Source organism: Lampetra planeri, chromosome 39, assembly GCF_965212315.1.
Source record: "Lampetra planeri chromosome 39, kcLamPlan1.2.h2, whole genome shotgun sequence".
In the NCBI taxonomy this organism is placed as follows: Eukaryota; Metazoa; Chordata; class Hyperoartia; order Petromyzontiformes; family Petromyzontidae; genus Lampetra; species Lampetra planeri.
Genome location: NC_136145.1, coordinates 576,732 through 600,193, shown reverse-complemented (window position 1 = coordinate 600,193; position 23,462 = coordinate 576,732). Strand labels below are relative to the sequence as shown.

General features: G+C 56.1%; 1 protein-coding gene across 2 annotated transcripts in view; it reads left to right on the top strand.

Annotated features, from left to right (window-relative positions):
• Positions 1–6,576: 6,576 nt before the first annotated feature.
• The window catches only part of LOC144731433 (tumor necrosis factor alpha-induced protein 8-like protein 1), a 62,220-nt gene continuing 45,334 nt past the window's right edge, over positions 6,577–23,462 (top strand). The window contains exon 1 of one of the 2 annotated variants that reach the window (XM_078612469.1): positions 6,577–7,399. Coding sequence is in view for 1 of the 2 variants with exons in the window: in XM_078612468.1 (XP_078468594.1) it covers positions 7,393–7,399 (7 nt within the window). In the remaining variant the exon portion in view is untranslated. The remainder of the gene's footprint in view (positions 7,400–23,462) is intronic. The other variant, XM_078612468.1, reaches the window with a different exon arrangement.

Below are 23,462 nucleotides of genomic sequence, written 5' to 3'. Positions count from 1 at the left end.
GAGATGAAAGGACTTTTGCCGCCGCACACTCGAGCGTTCCGTGGACAGCTCAAATGGAAGGGGTCCCGAGAGGGGGGGGGGGGGCGGTGGGCTCGCAGAGCCGCCGACCACGAAGAGGGGAGAGACGGCGACTCGTGGGCACGCGTCCCTGCGGAGCCCCCGGCTCGCACTCGTCGCACACAGAGAGCTTGCCACGAATGAACGACGATGCCACTTTGGTGATCCGGTCAAGGAGCACAAATCGTCCTCCGGTCCATCCTCGCAGCAGCAGCAGCAGCAGCGACGGCGGCGGCTGCTGGACATCGAACGAAGACGACCACCCCATCGCTGCGCTTTCAGATTCGTGCTTCTGCGGCCGTCTGGAACGCTCTTCCTTTCGATATTAGGGAGCTAATGGAGCTATGCACTTTAAATCTAAGTTTACATCTCATTTCTTTAGAACTGCTTTTTGTGTTTAGTTTGTTGTCCGTCGCCCGCACCTCCGATTAGCACGGTTGGTTACGTACGGTGCGAAACAAGTTTAACATACAGTACACACACACCGGGAGGCTGCCGGGAGGAGATGGAGACTCTTCGTACTCTCGGCGCCAAGGGGAGCGAGACCTGGCTGGGGTGGCACACAGGAGCCTGGGTGGCACAGAGGAGGTCTGGGGTGGCCCACAGGGGGCTGGGTGGCACAGAGGGGGCTGGGTGGCACAGAGGTGGCTGGGTGGCACAGAGGGGGCTGGGTGGCACAGAGGGGGCTGGGTGGCACAGAGGAGGCTGGGTGGCACACAGGAGGCTGGGTGGCACAGAGGGGGCTGGGTGGCACAGAGGGGGCTGGGTGGCACAGAGGAGGTTGGGTGGCACAGAGGGGGCTGGGTGGCACAGAGGAGGTTGGGTAGCACAGAGAAGGTTGGGTGGCACACAGGAGGTTGGGTGGCACAGAGGGGGCTGGGTGGCACAGAGTGGGCTGGGTGGCACAGAGGAGGCTGGGTGGCACAGAGGAGGCTGGGTAGCACAGAGGGGGCTGGGTGGCACAGAGGAGGTTGGGTGGCACAGAGGGGGCTGGGTGGCACAGAGGGGGCTGGGTGGCACAGAGGGGGCTGGGTGGCACACAGGAGGTTGGGTGGCACAGAGGGGGCTGGGTGGCACAGAGGGGGCTGGGTGGCACACAGGAGGTTGGGTGACACAGGAGGTTGGGTAGCACAGAGGGGGCTGGGTAGCACAGAGGGGGCTGGGTGGCACACAGGAGGTTGGGTGGCACAGAGGGGGCTGGGTAGCACAGAGGGGGCTGGGTGGCACACAGGAGGTTGGGTGGCACACAGGAGGCTGGGGTGGCGATGCTGTCTCTGCTTGGACAGCGCTCAGCGTGGGGGACAGCTCCTCGTGAGCGCTGTCCAAGACGGAGCCCCGTGGAGTTGGGATCGTTCCATCTCGCAGCCTGGTCGAGGGAGGGAAGGCTACCTATGAATCCTTGCAGTCACGAAAACTTCAAATCTAGAACTAGCTATGCAAGTTGAACACGCCACATTGTTTTCGCGACTATGGAAAGCTGTTATCCTGTGGAGAGACTCGCCCCCTGCCAAAGGAATGAGAAACGTGGCATTTTCCACCGCTGGCTCAGAGCTGTAAAACAGGAGAGGAGCGTCAATGTTAGTTTGAGCAGGATATTATTAGCCTGGCTGCTCGAGTCGATATCTGTGGGTGCGTCTGTGTGTGGGAGAGTCCACGGATACAAACCCCTAGGGGGGGGGGGGTCGGAGTGGAAACGGTCGCTGCTGTTATCGTTACGCGGCATCACACACAACACACAAAGATGCCCCGTATCGACTGAACAGACTGTTGCCCCGCCCCCCATGCTGCTGACACACTTGGGCCACGAACATCTCTAAACCTTTATAAACAGTTTGCATTTAGAGGCTAACCCCCCTTTTCCTGATGACAACCGCTTGTGTTGCGTCATCGAAACGTCGTGTTGTTTTTACTGAAAGAACTAAGAATAAGTCTACATTATAGACTGCCAGTACACTCACTCCGATTAAGAACCAGGCTACAGTCTACATGAGTGTTTTTTGTTTATTATTATGTATTTTATTTTTATTCACTTATTTTTATTCTTATTTTTCTTCAATCTACGTGACTTTACCGAAAGAACCAAAGAATATCAACCAGCGTCAACCAACGTTGACCCAACGTCAACAACATTAGACCAACGTTAGCCCAACGTTGTGGGCCAACGTCAGCCTGTTTGCAGTGATAAACACTCGGAAAGCGCACATACGTTGTATGTTAACGTTGGAAGCTCGTACAAGTACAACCATGTCCACTTTTAAACACTCGTATGTGTGTAAGCGGCCGAGCAGATCACTTCACACGCACACCCACTGTGTTCACTCCAATCACACGCGTGTAACATGTCGTTAACACAACGTGCCCCCCCCCCCCCACGGTTGATGTGTACATGTAACTAGAAACACGTGCACGGGTGATGCATTGCACAAAGACAAAGATCCCCCGTATAGCCTGCAACACTGTTGGGGCAAGTTCTGTTAGCGAGCAGCACCTATGAAGGCCGGAACTGTGGCACACGAGGGGGTGGGTGGCCAGCACCACGCCCGGCCGCCTTTGTCTCCCCAGTGACGATGTTTACATACCGCCACTAGGTTCTCATTTGAGGCTGAGTCGACCAGGGGGAGGCCCAGCACAGGTTTAGATAATCGTCACCCGGTGTTGGCCATGAGCGGAAATCGAACGTGGCACACACAGACAAAGATCCCCCGTATAGTCTGAACAGACTGTTGGGGCAAGTGAGCGGGAATCGAACTCGGGTCCGCCGGGTTCGTAGCGCAGCGCTAACCGCTGCGCCACCGCTCCCCACACTGACAACACGCACACAGCAGAGGGCAGTGCAGCCAAAGATGTCAATCGTCGCACTCACCTCTCACCCTCCCAACTTCACCCACCGGCACGCACTGACCAGCGTGGTGAAATATGGCCAAAACCTCTTGTCCCATCCAGCAGTGGATTTGACAAGAGGGCATCCCGCATGCACACTCCACTACACACCCCGCGTGTGTTGTAGTACAGTGCGTACAAAGACAAAGATCCCCCGGATAGCCTTGGCAGACTGTGTGGGGCAAGTGCTGCTAGCGAGCAGCACTCGTGAAAGGCCGGTAGGGTTCAACACACACGGCAACATACACACACACATAAACGTTAACATACACACACGTCAACATACACACACACACGTTAACATACACACACACACGTCAACATACACACACACATTAACATACACACACACGGCAACATACACACACATGTTAACATACACACACACACGTCAACATACACACACACGTTAACATACACACACACATTAACATACACACACACGTCAACATACACACACACACGTTAACATACACACACACGTAAACATACACACACATACACACACGGTAACATACACACACACATACACATTAACATACACACACACGTCAACATACACACACACGTAAACATACACACACACATTAACATACACACACATACACACACGGTAACATACACACACACATACACATTAACATACACACACACGTCAACATACACACACACGTAAACATACACACACACATTAACATACACACACACACACACACGGTAACATACACACACACATACACATTAACATACACACACACACGTCAACATACACACACGTCAACATACACACACACGTTAACATACACACACACGTTAACATACACACACGTTAACATACACACACACGTTAACATACACACACGTTAACATACACACACACGTTAACATACACACACATACACGTTAACATACACACACACACGTCAACATACACACACGTTAACATACACATACAAAGATCCCCGTATAGCCTGAACAGACTGTTGGGGCAAGTGCTGTTAGCGTGCACCGATGAAGGCCGGAACGGCACACGAGGGGGTGGGTGGCCAGCAGAGGTGTGGACTCGAGTCATGTGACTTGGACTCGAGTCAGACTCGAGTCATGAATTTGATGACTTGCGACTCGACTTGGACTTGCATAACAATGACTTTGTCCCACCTATGAGATGTGGACTCGAGTCATGTGACTTGGACTCGAGTCAGACTCGAGTCATGAATTTGATGACTTGCGACTCGACTTGGACTTGCATAACAATGACTTTGTCCCACCTATGAGATGTGGACTCGAGTCATGTGACTTGGACTCGAGTCAGACTCGAGTCATGAATTTGATGACTTGCGACTCGACTTGGACTTGCATAACAATGACTTTGTCACCTCTGGTGGCCAGCACCACGCCCGACCGCCTTTGTCTCCCCGGTGGCGATGTTTACCACACACCGCACCAGGTAATCATTTGAGGCCGAGTCGACCTAGGGGAGGCCCAGGACCGGTTCAGATAATCGTCACCGGTGTTGGCCGTGAGCGGGAATCGAACCCGGGTCGCCAGGTTCATAGCGCAGCGTAGCGCTAACCACTACAAAGACCCCTTACACACACAGACACTCGCTCATAAACACTCGACTATCATGGGCCAAGAATGTCTGTGTGTCCCGCGCGTGACGTCAATCCACGTCGGCCAGCCCCCCTCATTAATATTAATTAGCGGCTGACGTCACTCCACGTGGGGGGGGCGAGGCGCCTCCTCCCCCTTCCTCAGCATCAACTCACAAACCTCACTACAAAGGCAGAACCCTCACGTCACGCGATCTCCCTGACGCTGTTGAGACATCAGAGTAAAAAGGACGTCTTGATGAACAAGGGATTATAACCTTTACATGAAATAGGTCGTTGTCACCGCGCCTTCACAAACTGCACACGAATGGATGCAATGGATATCTCACGTCGCGCTTTGCTCTTCGCTTGCAAGTTTCACATTTACTTACACACGTAGACAGACACACACACACACGGTCACACACGTGGACAGACACACACACACGGTCCCACACGTAGACAGACACACACACACGGTCACACACGTGGACAGACACACACACACACGGTCACACACGTGGACAGACACACACACACGGTCACACACGTAGACAGACACACACACACGGTCACACACGTGGACAGACACTCACACACACGGTCACACACGTAGACAGACACACACACACGGTCACACACGTGGACAGACACACACACACGGTCACACACGTAGACAGACACACACACACGGTCACACACGTGGACAGACACACACACACACGGTCACACACGTAGACAGACACACACACACGGTCACACACGTGGACAGACACACACACACGGTCACACACGTAGACAGACACACACACACGGTTACACACGTGGACAGACACACACACACACGGTCACACACGTAGACAGACACACACACACGGTCACACACGTGGACAGACACACACACACGGTCACACACGTGGACATTAAACACACACACGGTCACTTTGAACACACACGCACTTTCACACAGGAGGACATTGAACTCTAAACACACACACGTGTACTAGTGGTAACTTTAAACACACGTTTGAGTGTGAATGTGTACACACAGTGCTTGCGTGTGAATTGTGAAAACACGAAGATCCCCCCCCCTTAACCTAAACAGAGTGTTGGGGCAAGTGCTGTTAGTGAGCACCTATTAAGGCCGATGATGAAGACACACGTGTACACAGCACTGTATGAGGGAGTTCCGTTAGAGTGTGAGTGAGTGGTGTGAGTGAGTGGTGAGAGTGAGTGGTGAGAGTGAGTGAGTGGTGTGAGTGAGTGGTGAGAGTGAGTGAGTGGTGAGAGTGAGTGGTGTGAGTGAGTGGGGTGAGTGAGTGAGTGAGTGGGGAGAATGAGTGGTGTGAGTGTTAGTGAGTGGTGTGAGTGAGTGGTGTGAGTGAGTGGTGTGAGTGAGTGGTGAGAGTGAATGGTGTGAGTGAGTGGTCAGAGTGAGTGAGTGGTGTGAGTGAGTGGTGTGAGTGAGTGGTGTGAGTGAGTGGTGTGAGTGAGTGGTGTGAGTGGTGTGAGTGAGTGGTGTGAGTGAGTGGTGTGAGTGGTGGTGAGAGTGTGTGTGAGTGGTGTGTGTATGTGGTACTAAGTGTGTGTGAGTGTCTGTGAGTGTGTGTGAGTGGTAAGAGTGTGTGTGTGAGTGGTAAGAGTGGTGTGTGAGTGTGTGTGTGGTACTAAGTGTGAGTGTGTGAGTGTGTGTGTGAGTGAGTGTTAAGAGTGGTGTGTGAGTGTTAAGAGTGGTGTGTGAGTGTGTATGTGGTACTAAGTGTGAGTGTGTGTGTAAGTGTGTGAGTGTGTGTGTGAGTGGTGTGTGAGTGTGAGTGTGGTACTAGGTGTGAGTGTGTGTGAGTGTGAGTGGTAGTGAGTGGTAAGAGTGGTGTGTGAGTGGTGTGTGAGTGTGTGTGTGGTACTAAGTGTGAGTGTTAAGAGTGGTGTGTAAGTGTGTGAGTGGTGTGTGAGTGTGTGTGTGGTACTAAGTGTGAGTGTGTGTGTAAGTGTGTGAGTGTGTGTGAGTGTGTGTGTGGTACTAAGTGTGTGTGAGTAGTTTATTACAAAGCCGTCTTTGCCAAACTCCGCCCTCCCTCACTTCCTTCCTCCCTCCCATAACTCCGCTTCAGCAGCAACAGCTTCATCAGCAGCAGCAGCATCAGCAGCAGCGGACGCGTCACAGTCATCATCATCAGCAGCCGCAGCAGCAAACTCATTCAACCGGAAAGCCAGAAACTCCCAACAACAACAACATCATCAGCAGCAGGAGCAGAGTCACCATCATCATCATCATCAGCAGCAAGAGTAGAGTCATCATCAGCAGCAGCAGGAGGAGGAGAGTCAGCATCATCGGCAGCAGCAGTAGCAGGAGCAGCAGGAGCCTTTTTCAACTTCATCAAAACACTTCCACCAGTAGCAGCAGCAGCAACCTCGTCAGTAGCGACTTCGTCTCTATCACCGTTCTCAGGTCCAACAGCTGCACCACCACCACCATCAGCAGCAGCAGCAGCAGTCGCCAGCTTCATCGGCATCTTCATTTCCGTCGGCAACAGCGCAAACAGTGGGCTCGGCATCGCCGCGCTCCCACCCACAATCGCCTCCCTCCCTCCCTCCTCCTCCTGCTGCCGCTGCCCGAGTCTCCATCGGATTCCAGACAACGCCACCCGGCCTCTGCCGAACGCTCACGGCGAGAGGAGAACTCACAACAGCAGCGGCAGCACGACCATCGCGAGCGAGCAGCCGTGGTGACCACCTCCAGCACCACGCCTCGCTCTGTCTTCACGACGTCTCAACCCAGCGACAAGGCGACATAGTTCCGACGTTTGGGGAAGGAGGTCTACTCGAGGAGCGCCTTCACCCAGCCAGCCCCACCTCGCCTCCCATGTCAGGTGCTGGACGTTCTGTACTCACGCTGCTGCTTGCCGTGTCGGTACTGCGACGAGTAACGCGCTTGCCTGTTACCTGCCCACCGCTTACCTTATTAGAGACCAACTCAGACCGTATTGGTCACCTCGTGGCCCTTATACATCTCAATGTTCATCCTACAAAGTGCCATCGCAAGGGAAAAACACAAACAAATAGACAACACGTTGTGTTGTTGTTGTTGTCGTTGTTGTCGTTGCCCGTATTGAAACGGCTGTACGCCGAATGGTCCTGAAAACTGAGTCTCCCTGTACGACTCGGTGTGGTGACGCCTCGCTGCTGAGTCTCGAGACGCGTTGGCAGGAGGACACTGCACCTGCGTTCATATGTTTGGCCAACCCTCGTGTGTCGGCGCGTGTGTCGGCATCGACCAGAACCACGACGCCCTCGTCAGCACCGCCGTGCGTAGCCGTAGAAGGACATACTGTATGTTATTTAAGAGGCGACGTTTCGGGCAATGGCCCTCTGCGTGCATAGCACGTAGCACCCGTTGACATCGCGGGGATGATGGATGACCTCACAGATAAGATGTGATCGTCACTACTGTACCGTGGTTATGTTCACCACCGTGATTATTACCGTCGTCATCATCATCACCACCCTGGTTGCCATGGTCATCATGATTATCATCATTGATTACCATCACAATTATCATTACCATGATTGTATTCACCACCACGATTATCATCATTGTCGCCACCATGATCACATCAAATACTCATCACAATGATGATCACCATCATCACCATAATTATCACCATCATCACTATGATTATCACCATCATCACCACGATTATAACCATCATCACAATGATTATCACCATCATCAATATCAACGTGATCATCACCATGATCATGACCGTCATCCATCACCATCATCGATGTCATCATGAACCCCCCATCATCACGCCCAGTCCACTGAGCTCCACCACGCGCGTTTGTGGCGGTTGAGTAGAGATAACAATTCACGGTGTAGGTTTTCGTGACCCAATAATTTTCACGATACAAAGTTTCCTGTGGGTTGCACAGATCGCGTAAATGTGAATGTGTCGTACACCCACCGCCACCCGACGCATCCAATTAGCAAGATGTGTCACGTGAACGAAACGTTCCAATTTGCCGTTGCAAACGTGCTGCGTGTGGTTGCTCTTCAACACGCGACTGGCGTGCCGAACTTATCACAAGTTGGCACGTTCTGCTCACGGGACAAACCCTACCGACGATGGGGCTGCGCCGCGTGGAGGTGCGTTCACGACACATTTACGCTCGCCCAACAAAAGCCGCCGATCGCGAGCGGAGTTCCCGTCGGGGCTGACGTGGCCGGTGAAAGCGACCACCCTCCGTCACGTCCCTGGAACGTGAACACGGCAAGATGCGCTCACCGCCGTCGAGCACCGTGCCCGATAAGCACGCACGTGGACTCGACAACCCATCGCGAGAGCCGAATTGTCGCTCTCTGAAGTCTCCGAGTGAGAGACCTGTGGGTGTGGTGAAAATAATCTCGGAGAACCACCACGGCGACCATGGCGATGATGTTAGTCTGCTGCTGCTGCGTTGGCAGCGGTGGTGGGCGAGCGGTGCGCAGGCAAAGTAAGTCGTCACGTGACGCTGCGTGCGTGGCCTCCAAAGGGGGCACAAACGTTATCGTATAATAGGCGACGTTTCGGGCAATGGCCCTTCACGAGTTGAGTTTATTTCTTCTTCAGTCAATTCTGTAAATGGGGGACGTATCGGAGCAGAGAAGGCGCGCGTGTGCGTAAATGTTACGAAAGTCGGCCAAAAGTGTGGCAATCGTGTTGTTGTTGTTGTTAATGTCATAAAAAACATCAACAACAACAACACACCGATTGTATGAATGAAGTGATGCGGTCCAATCGCTTTGGCACAACCTGGCAGTGATGTCTCCTCCTCTTCTTGTCCGTGCTCACCTGGGAGACCACACATTCCCATTCATCCGCTGTGGAGAAAAAAAAATCGCGGATAATAGGATGGGATGTGTTTTTGCCTGAGAGCTTCCTTCTATCTGTGAAATGTTTTCGGTTAATAGGAGTACACGAGGTCATTGCATTCATGATTCATTGCTGGGGAATAGGGGGCTGAAAGTAAAACCTCGAATAAGAGGATGTGATCCATAATAAAGGTTTTTGGGTTAGATCGCGTAAATATATAAATGTGTCGTTAAACCCGCCACAACCCGACACAGCCAATTAAAAAGGTTTCTCGCGTGAACAGAACGTGCCAATTCGTTACTAGTGCAGCAACACCGGTGTGTCGGAGAGTACACCCACAACATTTACAATTCGAGTACGACGTTTTGCCAGTAATTACAATGAGCATCATCAGGCGACAGCCAGAGATGTGGAGAAATCCTAATTGGCTGTGCCGGGTGGTGGCGTGTTTAGCGGCACATTTAAATTCACGCCATCTAACCCAAAAACCTCTACGACGGATAATATTGGTCGCAAAAGCCCTGAAACGTGCTAAAGAGGATGTGAATTTGCCAAGTGGGCTCTTCCTGATATCCGTGAACAAAATGCGGACGATAAAAAAAAGAAATCGTGCATCGGAAACATCGGCAGCGAAATCCTCGGCGTGTCACGAGGAAACGTCCTTCCGCAATTCAGGCTTAGGAAATCTCCGCGGTTGTAGCGGCGCTTTCGCGAGCGGGGGTCATAGGTCGCGCGAATAAGAGGGGGTGCCCTTGTGTTTTACCGGTGGTGAGATGTTAACTACATCGCCTGGTATACAGGAAGTCGTGGGTTCGATTCTGACCGTGACGTCTGCTTCATATTTGGAGTTTGAATGTTTTCCCCGTCTCCGGCTCTTCCGGGTTTTCCCTCCACATGTAGAATCGATGTGCGTTGAGACTATTTGACTGTTCGAATTTTCCACGTGACGATAAGCCACTTTGTTGGGTTATAATTTGTGGCAGCCGGTCACTTTTGAAAAAGAGCCGTATAACTCAGTGGGCCTTACGTGGTATAACTAAAATATATTATTTTAGTTATGCCCGCTCTCTCCATGGGCTTTAAGGGTCTCACACTCGTACATCTGGGCAATGGCGGCTACGCTACACATGGCGGCCTGCAATCCAACACTCTGTGGAGGAAGCAGCAGCAGCGGTGGATCACCGCACATAGATGTTGTGACATTCACTTCCCGTGGGCGTCCAGGAGGAGCCGTAACGCTGGCTCGTCCAGGAGAAGGCGCGACAGCGAGCGGACTAATCGCCGTGTGTTTCCATCTGTACGTGGGGGAGGGGGGGGGGGGTAGAGCGTTGTCCCCTCGCGCAACGCTCTGGTTTCTTCTGACCCACTTGTACAACAAACACGACTCGTTATTAATTAGCAAAAAAAGTATCTTACAAATAAAACCCCAATGTAGCGGCGGCGGCGGCAGCAGCAGCAGCAGGACCCTCCTGGCAAGAGTCCTGTGACTCGGCGTGGCCCTCGTGGACAGACGAGTACATTTGTAGAGAGAGAAAAAAAATGGTAGCGGAGAGATTTTAAATTGAGTCCCCTTGAGAACCCCCAGATTTTACCTCTGAACACAACAAGTCAACAAACAACATTGCGCCCCACCTTGTATGAGGAAGTGCAAAGTGGAAAATGTAGTTTATTTTGGGGCTTTTTGAGGTAAATCCGTAGACCAATCTCGTATATTTTTTGCCAACATTCAACTCTCTAACCACGTGGCTGGACAACTCGGGGCAACTGTAGTGGAACTGTCGTGTGTTTTAGGCCCGTTGCAAATCCGCTGGGTGTGTATTTGAAATCGTGAATCTCTACGTTTGAACGTTACGGCCCTTAGAACGCACGCGTCCAGCAGGGCGTGACAGACGGTGGCCGAGCCAGCTCAAGCCGCCCGTACACCACGTGACTTCGGCGTGGCCACCCCCACTCTGAGCCCCTCCCCTTTGCCTGTCGCCGCCCACTGTGAAAACAGACCCCGCTCCTCATGCAGCAGCAGCAGCGTTGAGGCCCTCATGCTGCCTCTTCCTCTCTCTCCTCATTCCTCCTGACCCCTGATTCTCCGTCCCCACTCCATCCTCCCCACTCTTATTCCCAATCCATTCTCTTCTCTCTCCCGTTCCCCCTCTCTCTCTTATCCCAGGCATCGCACCGCCAACCTGCGGCTAGCACGTGGCTGGCTGCGTACGGTCGCGAAAGAAGTTCGTGCGCACAAGGCAGGGCCAGTTGTTCTAGACCCAGTGTCGGTTTCCGCCTGGGGCGAGAGGGCGAGAGGGTGAGAGGGCGAGTGAGAGGGTGAGAGGGTGAGAGGGTGAGGGAGTGAGAGGGTGGGAGAGTGAAAGTGTTAGAGAGCGAGAGAGAGGGTGAGAGGGCGAGTGGGCGAGAGAGAGTGAAAGGGCGAGAGGGTGGGGGAGTGAGAGGGTGAGAGAGCGACGGAGGGGGGGGGTGCCTCTTCTCGCTCCAGGGTCGTCCGTGGCGCGCGCTGAGAGCCCCCCACGCACTCCGTGATGAGAGCCCCCCGCGCGCGGGGTTCGTGAGGCCATGGGAGCCAGACGTGGGGGGGGGGGGGGGGTCTCCTGTGGGGTGGGGAGTTTTTATTTTGCAGACTCGCCGTTCTCACGCGCGGCGTATCAGCAAGGCCGTCGTGACACAGCACACGCAGCACCACCACGACGGCGCGCGTGTGTGTGTGTGGACGTGGCCTTAAAGTGCACCTAGCCTGGCACAAGCGCCGTGGCGAATGGCGGCTGTTGTTGTTGCTGCACATGTTGGCCGCCCTGCGCGACGTGCCGCTGGAGGTGGCCACGGAGCTTGATTCGAGTGGCTCGGTCGGGTGGTGGAGGGCACAGCCGACGATTGGCATCGCACGAGGATCCACCGGCAGACGCGACCAGTTGAACGACTCATTACGACGAGTCACAGCATCGGTCGTGACGGCGCGGGCTTACGCACACGCCCGAGGCTGTTTTAGCGGCACGTTTATCACTCGAGTGCAAGAATCCACAATGAACCAAACATGGTCGAATAACCCAGAGTCGCCATTTAAACACAACGTACAAACACTTTTGAACATTTCCCAAACTAACAACTTGGGCGACGTGAGAGAGTGCGTGGCCCGAAGCGTTATCCATGGTGGTGCTGGTGGTGGTGCTGGTGCTGGTGCTGGTGGTGGTGGTGCTGCTGGTGGTGGTGCTGGTGGTGCTGCTGGTGGTGCTGGTGGTGCTGGTGGTGGTGCTGGTGGTGCTGCTGGTGGTGCTGGTGGTGCTGGTGGTGGTGGTGGTGGTGGTGCTGGTGGTGGTGCTGGTGGTGCTGGTGCTGCTGGTGGTGCTGCTGGTGGTGCTGGTGGTGGTGCTGGTGGTGGTGCTGGTGGTGCTGGTGGTGGTGCTGCTGGTGGTGCTGGTGGTGGTGCTGGTGGTGGTGCTGGTGGTGGTGCTGCTGGTGGTGCTGGTGGTGCTGGTGGTGGTGCTGGTGGTGGTGCTGCTGGTGGTGCTGGTGGTGCTGCTGGTGGTGCTGGTGGTGCTGGTGGTGGTGCTGCTGGTGGTGCTGGTGGTGCTGGTGGTGGTGCTGGTGGTGGTGCTGGTGGTGGTGCTGGTGCTGCTGGTGGTGCTGCTGGTGGTGCTGGTGGTGCTGGTGGTGGTGCTGGTGCTGGTGGTGGTGGTGCTGGTGGTGCTGCTGGTGGTGCTGGTGGTGGTGGTAGTGCTGGTGGTGCTGGTGGTGGTGCTGGTGGTGCTGCTGGTGGTGGTGCTGGTGGTGCTGCTGGTGGTGCTGCTGGTGGTGCTGGTGGTGGTGCTGGTGGTGCTGGTGGTGGTGGTGCTGGTGGTGGTGGTGCTGGTGGTGCTGGTGGTGGTGCTGGTGCTGGTGGTGCTGGTGGTGCTGGTGGTGGTGCTGGTGCTGGTGGTGGTGCTGGTGCTGGTGGTAGTGCTGGTGGTGCTGGTGGTGGTGGTAGTGCTGGTGGTGCTGGTGGTGGTGGTGCTGGTGGTGCTTGTGGTGGTGCTGGTGGTGGTGCTGGTGGTGGTGCTGCTGGTGGTGCTGGTGGTGGTGCTGCTGGTGGTGGTGGTGCTGGTGCTGCTGGTGGTGCTGGTGGTGGTGCTGGTGGTGCTGGTGGTGGTGGTGCTGGTGGTGCTGGTGGTGCTGGTGGTGGTGCTGGTGGTGGTGCTGGTGGTGGTGCTGGTGGTGGTGCTGCACCGCCACCGTTGTTGATGTCCGGGCCGAACCGCGGCCACGTTTCCAATCACCGCCGTGTGCCCACCGTCGGTGCACCGACCCGATTTGTGTTTCGTCTTCACGGCGACGACGGCGGCGATGTCCCCTTGCTCGCGTTCGCGCCGCCGTGGCGCAGAGTGCGCTCCTCGCTCTCGGCGGGAGTGAGAGAGGGAGCGAGAATGACTCACAGGAGTGAGGAGGAACCAGACGAGCGGATGGGCAGCAGCCAAGCCCCTTGCGGTGACGAGCCCGTGCCAAATATCTCCCCCCACCCCTAAGCTCTCCCCCCTCTCTCACTCTCTATCTATACACGCGTGGCATTGTGTGTGTGTGAAGGGGTTATCGACGAGTTAATTAATGGGGAGGCAGAGGGGGGGGGGTAACCGGAGCCACCCACGTGTGCCAGGGGGTGGGGGTCAGGGTCGAACTCTGCGCGCGTGGAGGTCGGGGTCACTCCCGCTTGCTGTCCCGCCTCACGGGAGGGGCGCAGAGTTCAGAGTTCGCCGCTGTGGGGCCGCCACGCTCAGCCACCACCACCGCCGCCGCTGCGGCTGCCGCGTGATGCCTTGGTGGGGGGGGGGCGGGGAGCCACCGTCCGCCTCCGTTTCCCGATTCCCAGGACGAGGGGTGCGGTGCTGCCACCATGACCTTGCCCCTGCTGCTGCTGCTGTTGTTGTCGTGGTCACGGTTATCGCGGCCGGGCGTCGCTTTACGCATAATGGGACACGGGGGCATCGTGGGACACGGGGACACGGGGCGGCGTGGGACACGGGGGCAGCGTGGGACACGGGGGCAGCGTGGGACACGGGGACACGGGGGCGGCGTGGGACACTGGCCCTGCCTGCTGGGGCGAGCTGCTCGGCGAGTCCCGCGTGGACTTCGCCGTCATTTGTGCGGCGGTGGCGGCACGCGGAGTGGCCGGGGGGGTCGGGGGGGCCACTCGGTGCTCGTGAGCGAAGGGCCCCAATCCAATCGCGCGCGGTCCGTGCCGCGTGCCGCGGGGCGCTGCTGCTGCTCCTCGTTTGTCCGCGTTGTTGTTGTGCGTCTGTTGTGTTGTCGTGTTGTTGTTGTGCGTCTGTTGTTGTGTTGTGCGTCTGTTGTGTTGTTGTTGTGTTGTGCGTCTGTTGTGTTGTTGTTGTGTTGTGCGTCTGTTGCTGCGTTGTTGATGGTGGCGGTGATAATGAGGAAATAGATTCATTGTGCAGTGTTTGTGTGTATATATATTTGAATCGATCAAAATTAGATTCGTATTCTCCGAATGCACGGATGTTGGACGGCTTTCGCACCGCACGTAGCCACCCTTGCTAATCGGGGGTGCGATCTGAAAGCCGTTTAAGCATGTTACACAGCACGCACACGCGTGTGCTGTGCACGTGACCGTCACGGTGGCGGCCTGAGCTGGACGTGGAAATTCCACATTCCCGTGGCGAGGCGCCAGCCTGCCCTTACTTACGGCAGCATTGACGGCTGTTGCCTCTCTGCCACATTCTCGATAAACTGGTCCCAGATGTATCGCCCCTGGGATAGCGACGATGATGCATTTCATAATGATACTGATGGTGGGCATGGTGGCGATACAACTGAGGATATACTGATGATGGTGCTAATTATAATTAATTGATAACGCTGTGTTACTGATGTTGAAAACCACTTTGAGTTTACTCATCGTCACCCATCATCCCTCCCGGAGGGTCGATAAAATGTGTGCCACTGTGTGGGGAAGTCCTACGGAAGTTGTTCGTCCTACGGATGGACCTGCCCCTGCCATAAGAATGTGGATTTTCCACCACTGGTTCTGCAGGGATATGAATAGCCGATGAGCACCAATCCCTCAATGCTCTTGTGAGCAAGACGTCACTTGTTGACTTTGAACGGATGATGTTGCAACTGGTGCTGCTGCTGCTTCTACTGATGATGATGGTGACGATGACGATGATGATGGTGGTGGTGGTTTTAGTCAACGGTGACCTGCATTTGAACTTGGCAGGCCGGGGAATTGCAACACCAGATGTCGATACTCCATTATACTGTGCAGTCTCAAGAGCTGCGTGCGTGTTTGTGTCTCTGTTGTGGGGAGCGGTCCTGTAGCTTCGAGCGAACCCGGCGACCCGGTTCGATTCTCGCTCACGGCAAACACCGGTGACGATTATCTGAAGCGGTCCTGGGCCTCCTCTAGGTTGACTCAGCCTCAAATGAGTACCTGGTGCGGTGTGTGGTAAACATCGCCACTGGGGAGACAAAGGCGGCCGGGCGTGGTGCTGGCCACCCATCCCCTCGTGTGCCGTGCCGGCCTTCGTAGGTGCTCGCCAACAGCACTTGCCCCAGCAGCCTGTGAAGGCTACACGGGGATCGTTGTCCTTTGTGTGTTTAGTGTGTCACACACACACTCTGTTTTCTACACACACAATCAATTACATACACACTGTTACAAATACCCTCGTATAGACACAACGGACTGTTGGGTAAAGTAGTCACACGCAACAACAACCGCCATTCGCCACTAAGTGGCGGTGACGTCACCAAGACGTTTGTGCCAGGCTATGTGCACGTTAAGGCCACGTGAAGTGTCGAACGCCCGCTGGCAGGTCACGGGACAGACCCAGGTGCCGCAGGACGACTGACTTTCTGTGCTTTATCCACCCGGCGCTCCGCTCGATGTTGTGAGCGTCGCTCCTCCGCCCTCCGTTGTTGTTGGAGGGCGACTGCCTCCAACTGCCCAGTAGCGTCCTTCACGAGCCTCCTCCACAGAGGCCGATTTTGACACCGCTGGTACCAGTCATCGGCAAGTCCACTCAGCTCCACGTCCTCCTGTACCACATCACTCCATCTCTTCTCTAGCCACTGTTCTTTCCCCTAATTATGGTAATAGGTGTGGCGCTGCAGGTTACTTTTTTGCCTGCATCCCTCAAGGGATGTTCATCTTCGGTGGGAGCATAAATAACCACGACTACCACTCCTCGCCTCTGGTTGATGGGAAGGCTAGCCCAAAGTAGCCCGGGGCTTACAGGTTCCCACATCTCACCGCCATGCTCCCACGCCCCCGTCATTCTTTTGTTCCTAAGAAAAGCCACTCCCTGTTGTTTGGCAGTCTCCTGCCCCGAGTAGAGGACTGTCCACCCCGCATGGTAGCAGGAGCCACAGAGATCCAGGTGGTACCGGTCCAACTCCCGACAGAGGAGTGGCAGCCTCTCCTCCGCAGTGAGCATTCAAACATTCCACGTGGCCACCCGTAGTGGTTTTTTGTTGTTTCTGGAGGAGCCCCGAGGGTAAGGATTCAGTCTCCTGGCTCCGCCAAATGGGGTTTGGCCAGGAGACGTCATAGACGCCTGTGCCCCCGGGGCCTCCAGCACAAGCTTAATAGCATTTTAAAATCGTGGTTTCGTGGTAATTAATTGAAGGTGGAGGGGTTACCAGCCCCTCGCACCTGTCCAGAGCCCCCATTTGGTCGCTGTGGTAGTTACAGACGCCATGAAGGGAGTGGCCAATCTTAGTTGGCCCTCCCCCACACGGCACTGCCCACCGCAGCGTTGACGTCCGGCACCAACGAGGTAGGGGGTTGTTTTTTTCCGGACAGTGGGACACACACACACAAGTCGTCACACTCACAAGTCGTCACACTCACACACAATTCGTCACACTCACACACAATTCGTCACTCACAAGTGGTCACTCACACTCACAAGTCGTCACCCACACTCACAAGTAGTCACCCACAAGTCGTCACACTCACTCACACAAGTCGTCACTCACACACACAAGTAGTCACCCACAAGTCGTCACACTCACTCACACAAGTCGTCACTCACACACACAAGTAGTCACCCACAAGTCGTCACACTCACACTCACAAGTCGTCACTGACACACACAAGTAGTCACCCACAAGTCGTCACACTCACACTCACAAGTCGTCACTGACACACACAAGTAGTCACCCACAAGTCGTCACTGACACTCGCCGTTGGGCATGACGGGTTGGACAGTGGCGAACATTCCTGGGACAGAGCGGGGAGCGCGTGGCCCGCTGTGGTGCAGAGATGGGACCCCTCCACCCCATCCCCCTCCTCCCCCACTCCTCCCACGTCCGCCACTACCCCCCCCATTCCTCCTCCCCCCACTCCACCTGTGTGGCTGGGGAGAACAAGGCACACACACACCTGTGTGGCTGGCTCACCTGGTTGGGGCGTGTGTTAAGGGGGTGTGTGTGGATGCGTGGATGTCTGTCTAGTGTAGCGGTTAGCGCGCCGCGCTACGAACCTCGCCGCGTCCCCAGTTCGATTCGCGCTCAGGGCCAACACCTGTGTCGATTATCTGAACCGGTCCTGGGCCTCCCTTAGGTCGATTCAGCCTCAAATGAGTACCTGGTGTGGTGCGTAAAAACATCGCCACTGGGGAGACAAAGGCGGCCGGGCGTGGTGCTGGCCACCCGTCCTCTCGTGTGCCGTGCTGGCCTTAATAGGTGCTCGCTAACAGCACTTGCCCCAACAGTCTGTTACAGGCTATACGGGGGTTCTTTGTCTTTGCTAGGGGGTGGCTGGATGTGTGTTAGGGGGTGTGTGTGGGTTATTGACCTGGTCAAGGCCTATGATACCATCAGTAGGCCTGGGCTCTGGGATGTTTTTCGTGCTTTCGGAGTCCCTGATCCTCTGCTCACGATCATTAAGGACCTTCATGATGGTGAGCGGGCCCGGGTAAAACTACGTGGCCGGGAGTCGGAGCCATTTCCTGTACACCTTGGGGTGCGACAGGGATGCTCTCTGGCTCCCACATTATTTAACATCTATTTCGACCACGTAGTTCAATAGCTGTACCAGAGGAATTTCCATCTGGTAGAGATACAATGGGAGGCTGATCGATGCCTGGGTGCGGTCAAGGGATGGCTCCCCATTGATCAACCATGTTATGTATGCCGATGATCTGGTAATTGCTGCTCACTCGGAGGAGGAGTTTGAGGCGCTGCTGCTGAACCTGGAGCTTGCTACTAAGAGGTGGGACCTTACCATCAGCCCCACCAAAACTAAGCACCTGCCTGAGAGCAGGGGGGAGAGCAGGGGGGGGGGGGAGAGCAGGGGGGGGGGGGAGAACAGAGGGAGTGTACAGGGGAGAGAGCCTACAGGTGCTCGCGTGTCGCTGTGCGCGTTTTCACGTCTAACCGCGTGCACAAGACAAAGGGGTCGCGCAAGAAGGAACAAGTCGGCAGGAAACCGAGCGCGAGCCGCGGGGTAGGGAGGGAGAGTGGAGGGGGGGCGGGGTAGGGAGGGAGAGGCAAGTGCTTGGTCGTGGTGGGGGTCCCTCCTCTGTCGAGTGATCTCATCCCCCTCGCCGTCATCATCAGCCGTGGTCGATCCGCTGCTGGATGAACGACTCCCCCGAGCTCTCGCTCGCACAAAGCGGTCCGTGGTCGTCAGGGTCGCATTGCGCGTTGAGATGATTTGGATGCTGCAAATGTCCCCATGGCAGGCCACTTGGTTGAGTTGCCATTCGTGGTGGCGAGGTCGCTTCTGAAGAAGAGCTGCGTAGGCTCGGTGGGCCCTTCTCTGGTAACATATAAAAAAATAAGTTGCGTTTATATTATTTTTAGAATAGAATTCCAAAGCGTGCACCTCTGCACGCGTCTGTGAGCACCTTTCAGTTTCAGTTCTGCTTCGTCGGTGTCCCATCGCCTTTTTAGTTACCCCCTCTCCACCCCTCTCCCCTCGATAGTCGTGACACAGCGCGGGGTAGTGAATGGAAAACACACGCGACTCAAGTCGCTTGGAATCAAAGTCGACTCAACAAGTCGAGCCACATCCGTGGGAGGGCCACGACTGAGATGACATGCTCCTCTCAGCGTCATCCTCGCGGGACCGGTTGCTGCTGCTGTTGTTGCTGTTGTTGTTATTGCTGTTGCTGTTGTTGTTATTGCTGTTGTTGTTGTTATTGCTGTTGTTGTTATTGCTGTTGTTGTTGTTATTGCTGTTGTTGTTATTGCTGTTGTTGTTGTTATTGCTGTTGTTGTTATTGCTGTTGTTGTTGTTATTGCTGTTGCTGTTGTTGTTATTGCTGTTGTTGTTATTGCTGTTGTTGTTGTTATTGCTGTTGTTGTTATTGCTGTTGTTGTTGTTATTGCTGTTGCTGTTGTTGTTATTGCTGTTGTTGCTGGATGAGGAATAACGCGGGCGAGCCACACGGCGGCCGGCGGCGCTTGCTGGATATGCGGAGCTCGACGTTGAAACGAAACGCCCGCAATCACGAAGCCATCCATTTGTCTCTCTCGCACACGAAGCGACTAAATAAATAACAACGTCGATTTCGAACGCGTGCCATCATCGCCCGCACGCTGGGGCCCTTCCTCCTCGGCGGTGGCGTCTCTCCCCCGCGTCTCGGCAGCGTCGTGTTACTAACCACGCGATGCGTGTGTGTTCACAACGACCCGCTAGCAACTCGCCACCACCCTCCGTGTTTGTATAACGCCACGAATCGACAGCCCTGGACAATAACGCCCCCCCCCTCGCCAAACGGGACGTTCCATCATCTCGAAGAGGTTTACCAGGGTGTAATATTTTGATCAAACACCATGGGCTGCTGCATTGCATCGTATCCCCCCCCCCCACTCTGCACACAATAAATAGAATATCCCACACGCAGCGCACATCAACAACACACGGCAGAGCGCACCGTGAACTCGTGTGCACTGTGAGCCCCCGGGTCTATTTGAGTCTCTGTGTGAGTCTGTGGGTCTCTGTGTGAGTCTGTGGGTCTCTGTGTGAGTCTACGAGTGTGTGTAAGTCTGTGGGTCTCTGTGTAAGTCTGTGGGTCGCTGTGTTGTAAGTCTGTGGGTCTCTGTGTGAGTCTGTGTGGGTCTCTGTACAAGTCTGTGGGTCTCTGTGTAAGTCTGTGGGTCGCTGTGTTGTAAGTCTTTGTGTGAGTATCTGTGTGAGTCTACGAGTGTGTGCGAGTCTGTGGGTCGCTGTGTAAGTCGCGTGGTGGCCACCGCACCGTCTCCGACACACAGACGCGCCTCGTGTCAATATTTGTATTATTCTTATTTGTATTCGCCAGCCGAGGAACGCGGCGGCCACGCCGCTCGACCGGGAGTGGCGGTGGTGGTGGTGGAGCTGTGCCCACCGGGCGAGATGACCGAGATGCGATCGCTTCCTTCCGACTCTGCCCCCACCCTCCACCCCCCATGCGCGTTCCGCCAGTGGGGGGCGGGGGTGATTGTTGTTGTTGCTTTATCGTCCTTGCGAGACGCGTGTTTGTACTTTCACCGGCAACGTAAACGCAACGTCGACGACTTCGTGGCTCGCTTGAGCCGGTGGTGGCAATTCCACGTTCCTATGGCAGGGCGCCGCCTAACCGCAGCAGAGCCACTTCCCCAGAAAGTGCTGATTTTATCAGCCGCCGTAGGAGGATGATGATTGGGTCAAGTGAGCCCTGCCCACCACCCGCCCCCAAACCCAAGGGTTGAACTCTCGCCCTGTGGCTCGCTCGACCGCGGGGGGGGGGGAGACGCGGGCGAAGGCGGCGCCACGTTCCAACCTCGCCCCAGCTTGATGCGCCTGCCCGTACCCCTCCTGGAGCCCCCACCCCCCTGGAGCCCCCACCCCCCTGGAGCCCCCACCCCCCTGGAGCCCCCACCCCCCTGGAGCCCGCGGGGCCACCGGGACTCGCGCGCAACGCGTCCACTCAGCTGTTGAGAAGGACGAGGATCGTTGGGGGGGGGGGGAGTCATTGCGCCGTCTCAACGCGGGTCGCCGTGTCCGTGTGCCGTGACGAAGGGCCCCACTTAGACCGTCCTGGTGCTGGTGCACCGTCACCAAAGCCGCAGCGGCCGTGGAGCCGCGCGAGGGGGGCTGGGGCGCCGGAAGGGATTCACTCGGAGCGAGACGCTCGGCGGGGAGGTCCCCCGGGACGCGGGGAAACGTCTCCGCGTCTCGCTCCCAAGCGGAGTCCAGGGCCCAGGGCCACGAGTTGGCCACGCACGCCGACGTCGCGCGCGCTGCGCCACTGGCCCACGTCGGTCTCGCCGCGCGGCAACTGCCCATCAGAGAGGGCTCTTTTACACACAACACCATCGGCCGCACGGCCTTCTGGGAGTGCATCTGGGCATCAGGTTTAGATTCTGGTATTTGTTTCACTCCGCGCCCCCCTCCCCCCTCATCGGCAGCAACAACACGCGCCGTATGGGAATGGCTTCGTGCCCCCCCCTCCCCGAGTGTTGAGAGGGAGTTGGGTGGAGCCCCCCCCCCGCCCCCCCCCCCCCGGGATGTGGCTGGAGCAGAGCGCGATGTGCGTACCGCCTCTGATGGGACGAGTCTCTCGAGGCTTTGTCTCGCGAGCGCTGGAACCAAAACCTCTCCCTGGTCACCAGCAGCACGCGGAGCTCCCGACACACGCGCACAGAGACAAAGATCCCCCGTGTAGCCTGCACAGACTGTCGGGGCAAGTGCTGTTAGCGAGCAGCACCTGTAAAACGTCGCGCATCTCTCCAGGATTGGTTCAAGCGAACTTGAATCTGCTGATGAGACGGATGAACGTCGAACCCGGTCCCCGGGTTTGCTGTGGATGATGTGAAGTCTGCGATGGGACGTGTACAACATGAGCTGCTGATACACGTTTTGTGTTGTGCGTTGCAGAAAAGACAAATGTGTGGCTGAGAGGGGCCCAGTGTCCGCGTGTTTATCTCGCGAAAGGAATCCCAGCCGAGTTGAAACAAGCCGCGTGTTTAGGTAATTACTTTAAACAGATAAATAAATAAACACACTTGCGATTGTTTGGCGAAGCCGAAGCCGGGATGCAGTCACCTGTTTACACACAAAGACAAAGATCCCCCGTATAGCCTGTGACAGACTGTTGGGGCAAGTGCTGTTAGCGAGCACCTATGAAGGGGTGGGTGGCCAACACCACGCCCGGCCGCCTTTGTCTCCCCAGCGGCGATGTATACAAATCGCATTGGGTACTCATTTGAGGCCGAGTCGACCTAGGGGAGACCCACGACCGGTTCAGATAATCGTCACCGGTGTTGGCCGTGAGCGGGGATCGAACCCGGGTCGCCGGGTTCGTAGCGCGCTCACCGCTGCACCGCCGCTTCCAGGAGCGTGGCAGGGGCCGTCTGTAGCTGCCAGCTTCTCAAGGGGCGGCAAAAGCGGCGGCGGCGGCGTCGTCAACGCCGCTGCCGTCCGGGGTTTGTCGCTTCGCGGTGACGCCGCCGACTTTTGTTTTCTTTCGTTCCCGAATGACGCCGCCGCTGCCGAGGTGGTGTGCTTGGGCCCACGTGGCAGCAGTCGGGTAGCGTCAGTCACCGCCCCCTCCCCACTCGCAGGCCGAGCCGGTGGCCAGAGTTCACGGCCACAACCACGAGCCCGGCCACAACCACGACCACGACCTCGCCCGGGTCGGGTGACGCTGCACTAGTCACTAGTCACCGTTGTTGGCCCCGCCGCGTATCCGATGGCCTCGCCACACGCGCCGCTTGTTCGGGAGCGAGCGCGGGGGCAGTGGAGGGGACTCACGACACAAAATTGATCATTAACGTGGCCTGAACCAAAAATCGATTGCGAAGTAATGTTGCCGTTATTAAATGACGGCACACTATCCACTTTGTACGCCGTGGCTGCAGCACGGGAAGGGGGGGGGGGGTCGTGAGGATGTGATGGATGGGAAACGAGAAGTTGACGGGAATGGGAAGAGAGAAGTGAATGGGGAAACGGAGGAAGAGGGATGGGAAAGGAGCCGAGAAACGGGGGCACGGGCGCCAGGAGAGACGAGGAGAGGGAGGAGGAGGAGCGGCGTCTGTTTCCACAGTGGGCGGGGACGGGGCAGAGAGGAGGGGCTCGGAGTGGGGGTGGCCACGCTGAAGTCACGTGGTGCACGGC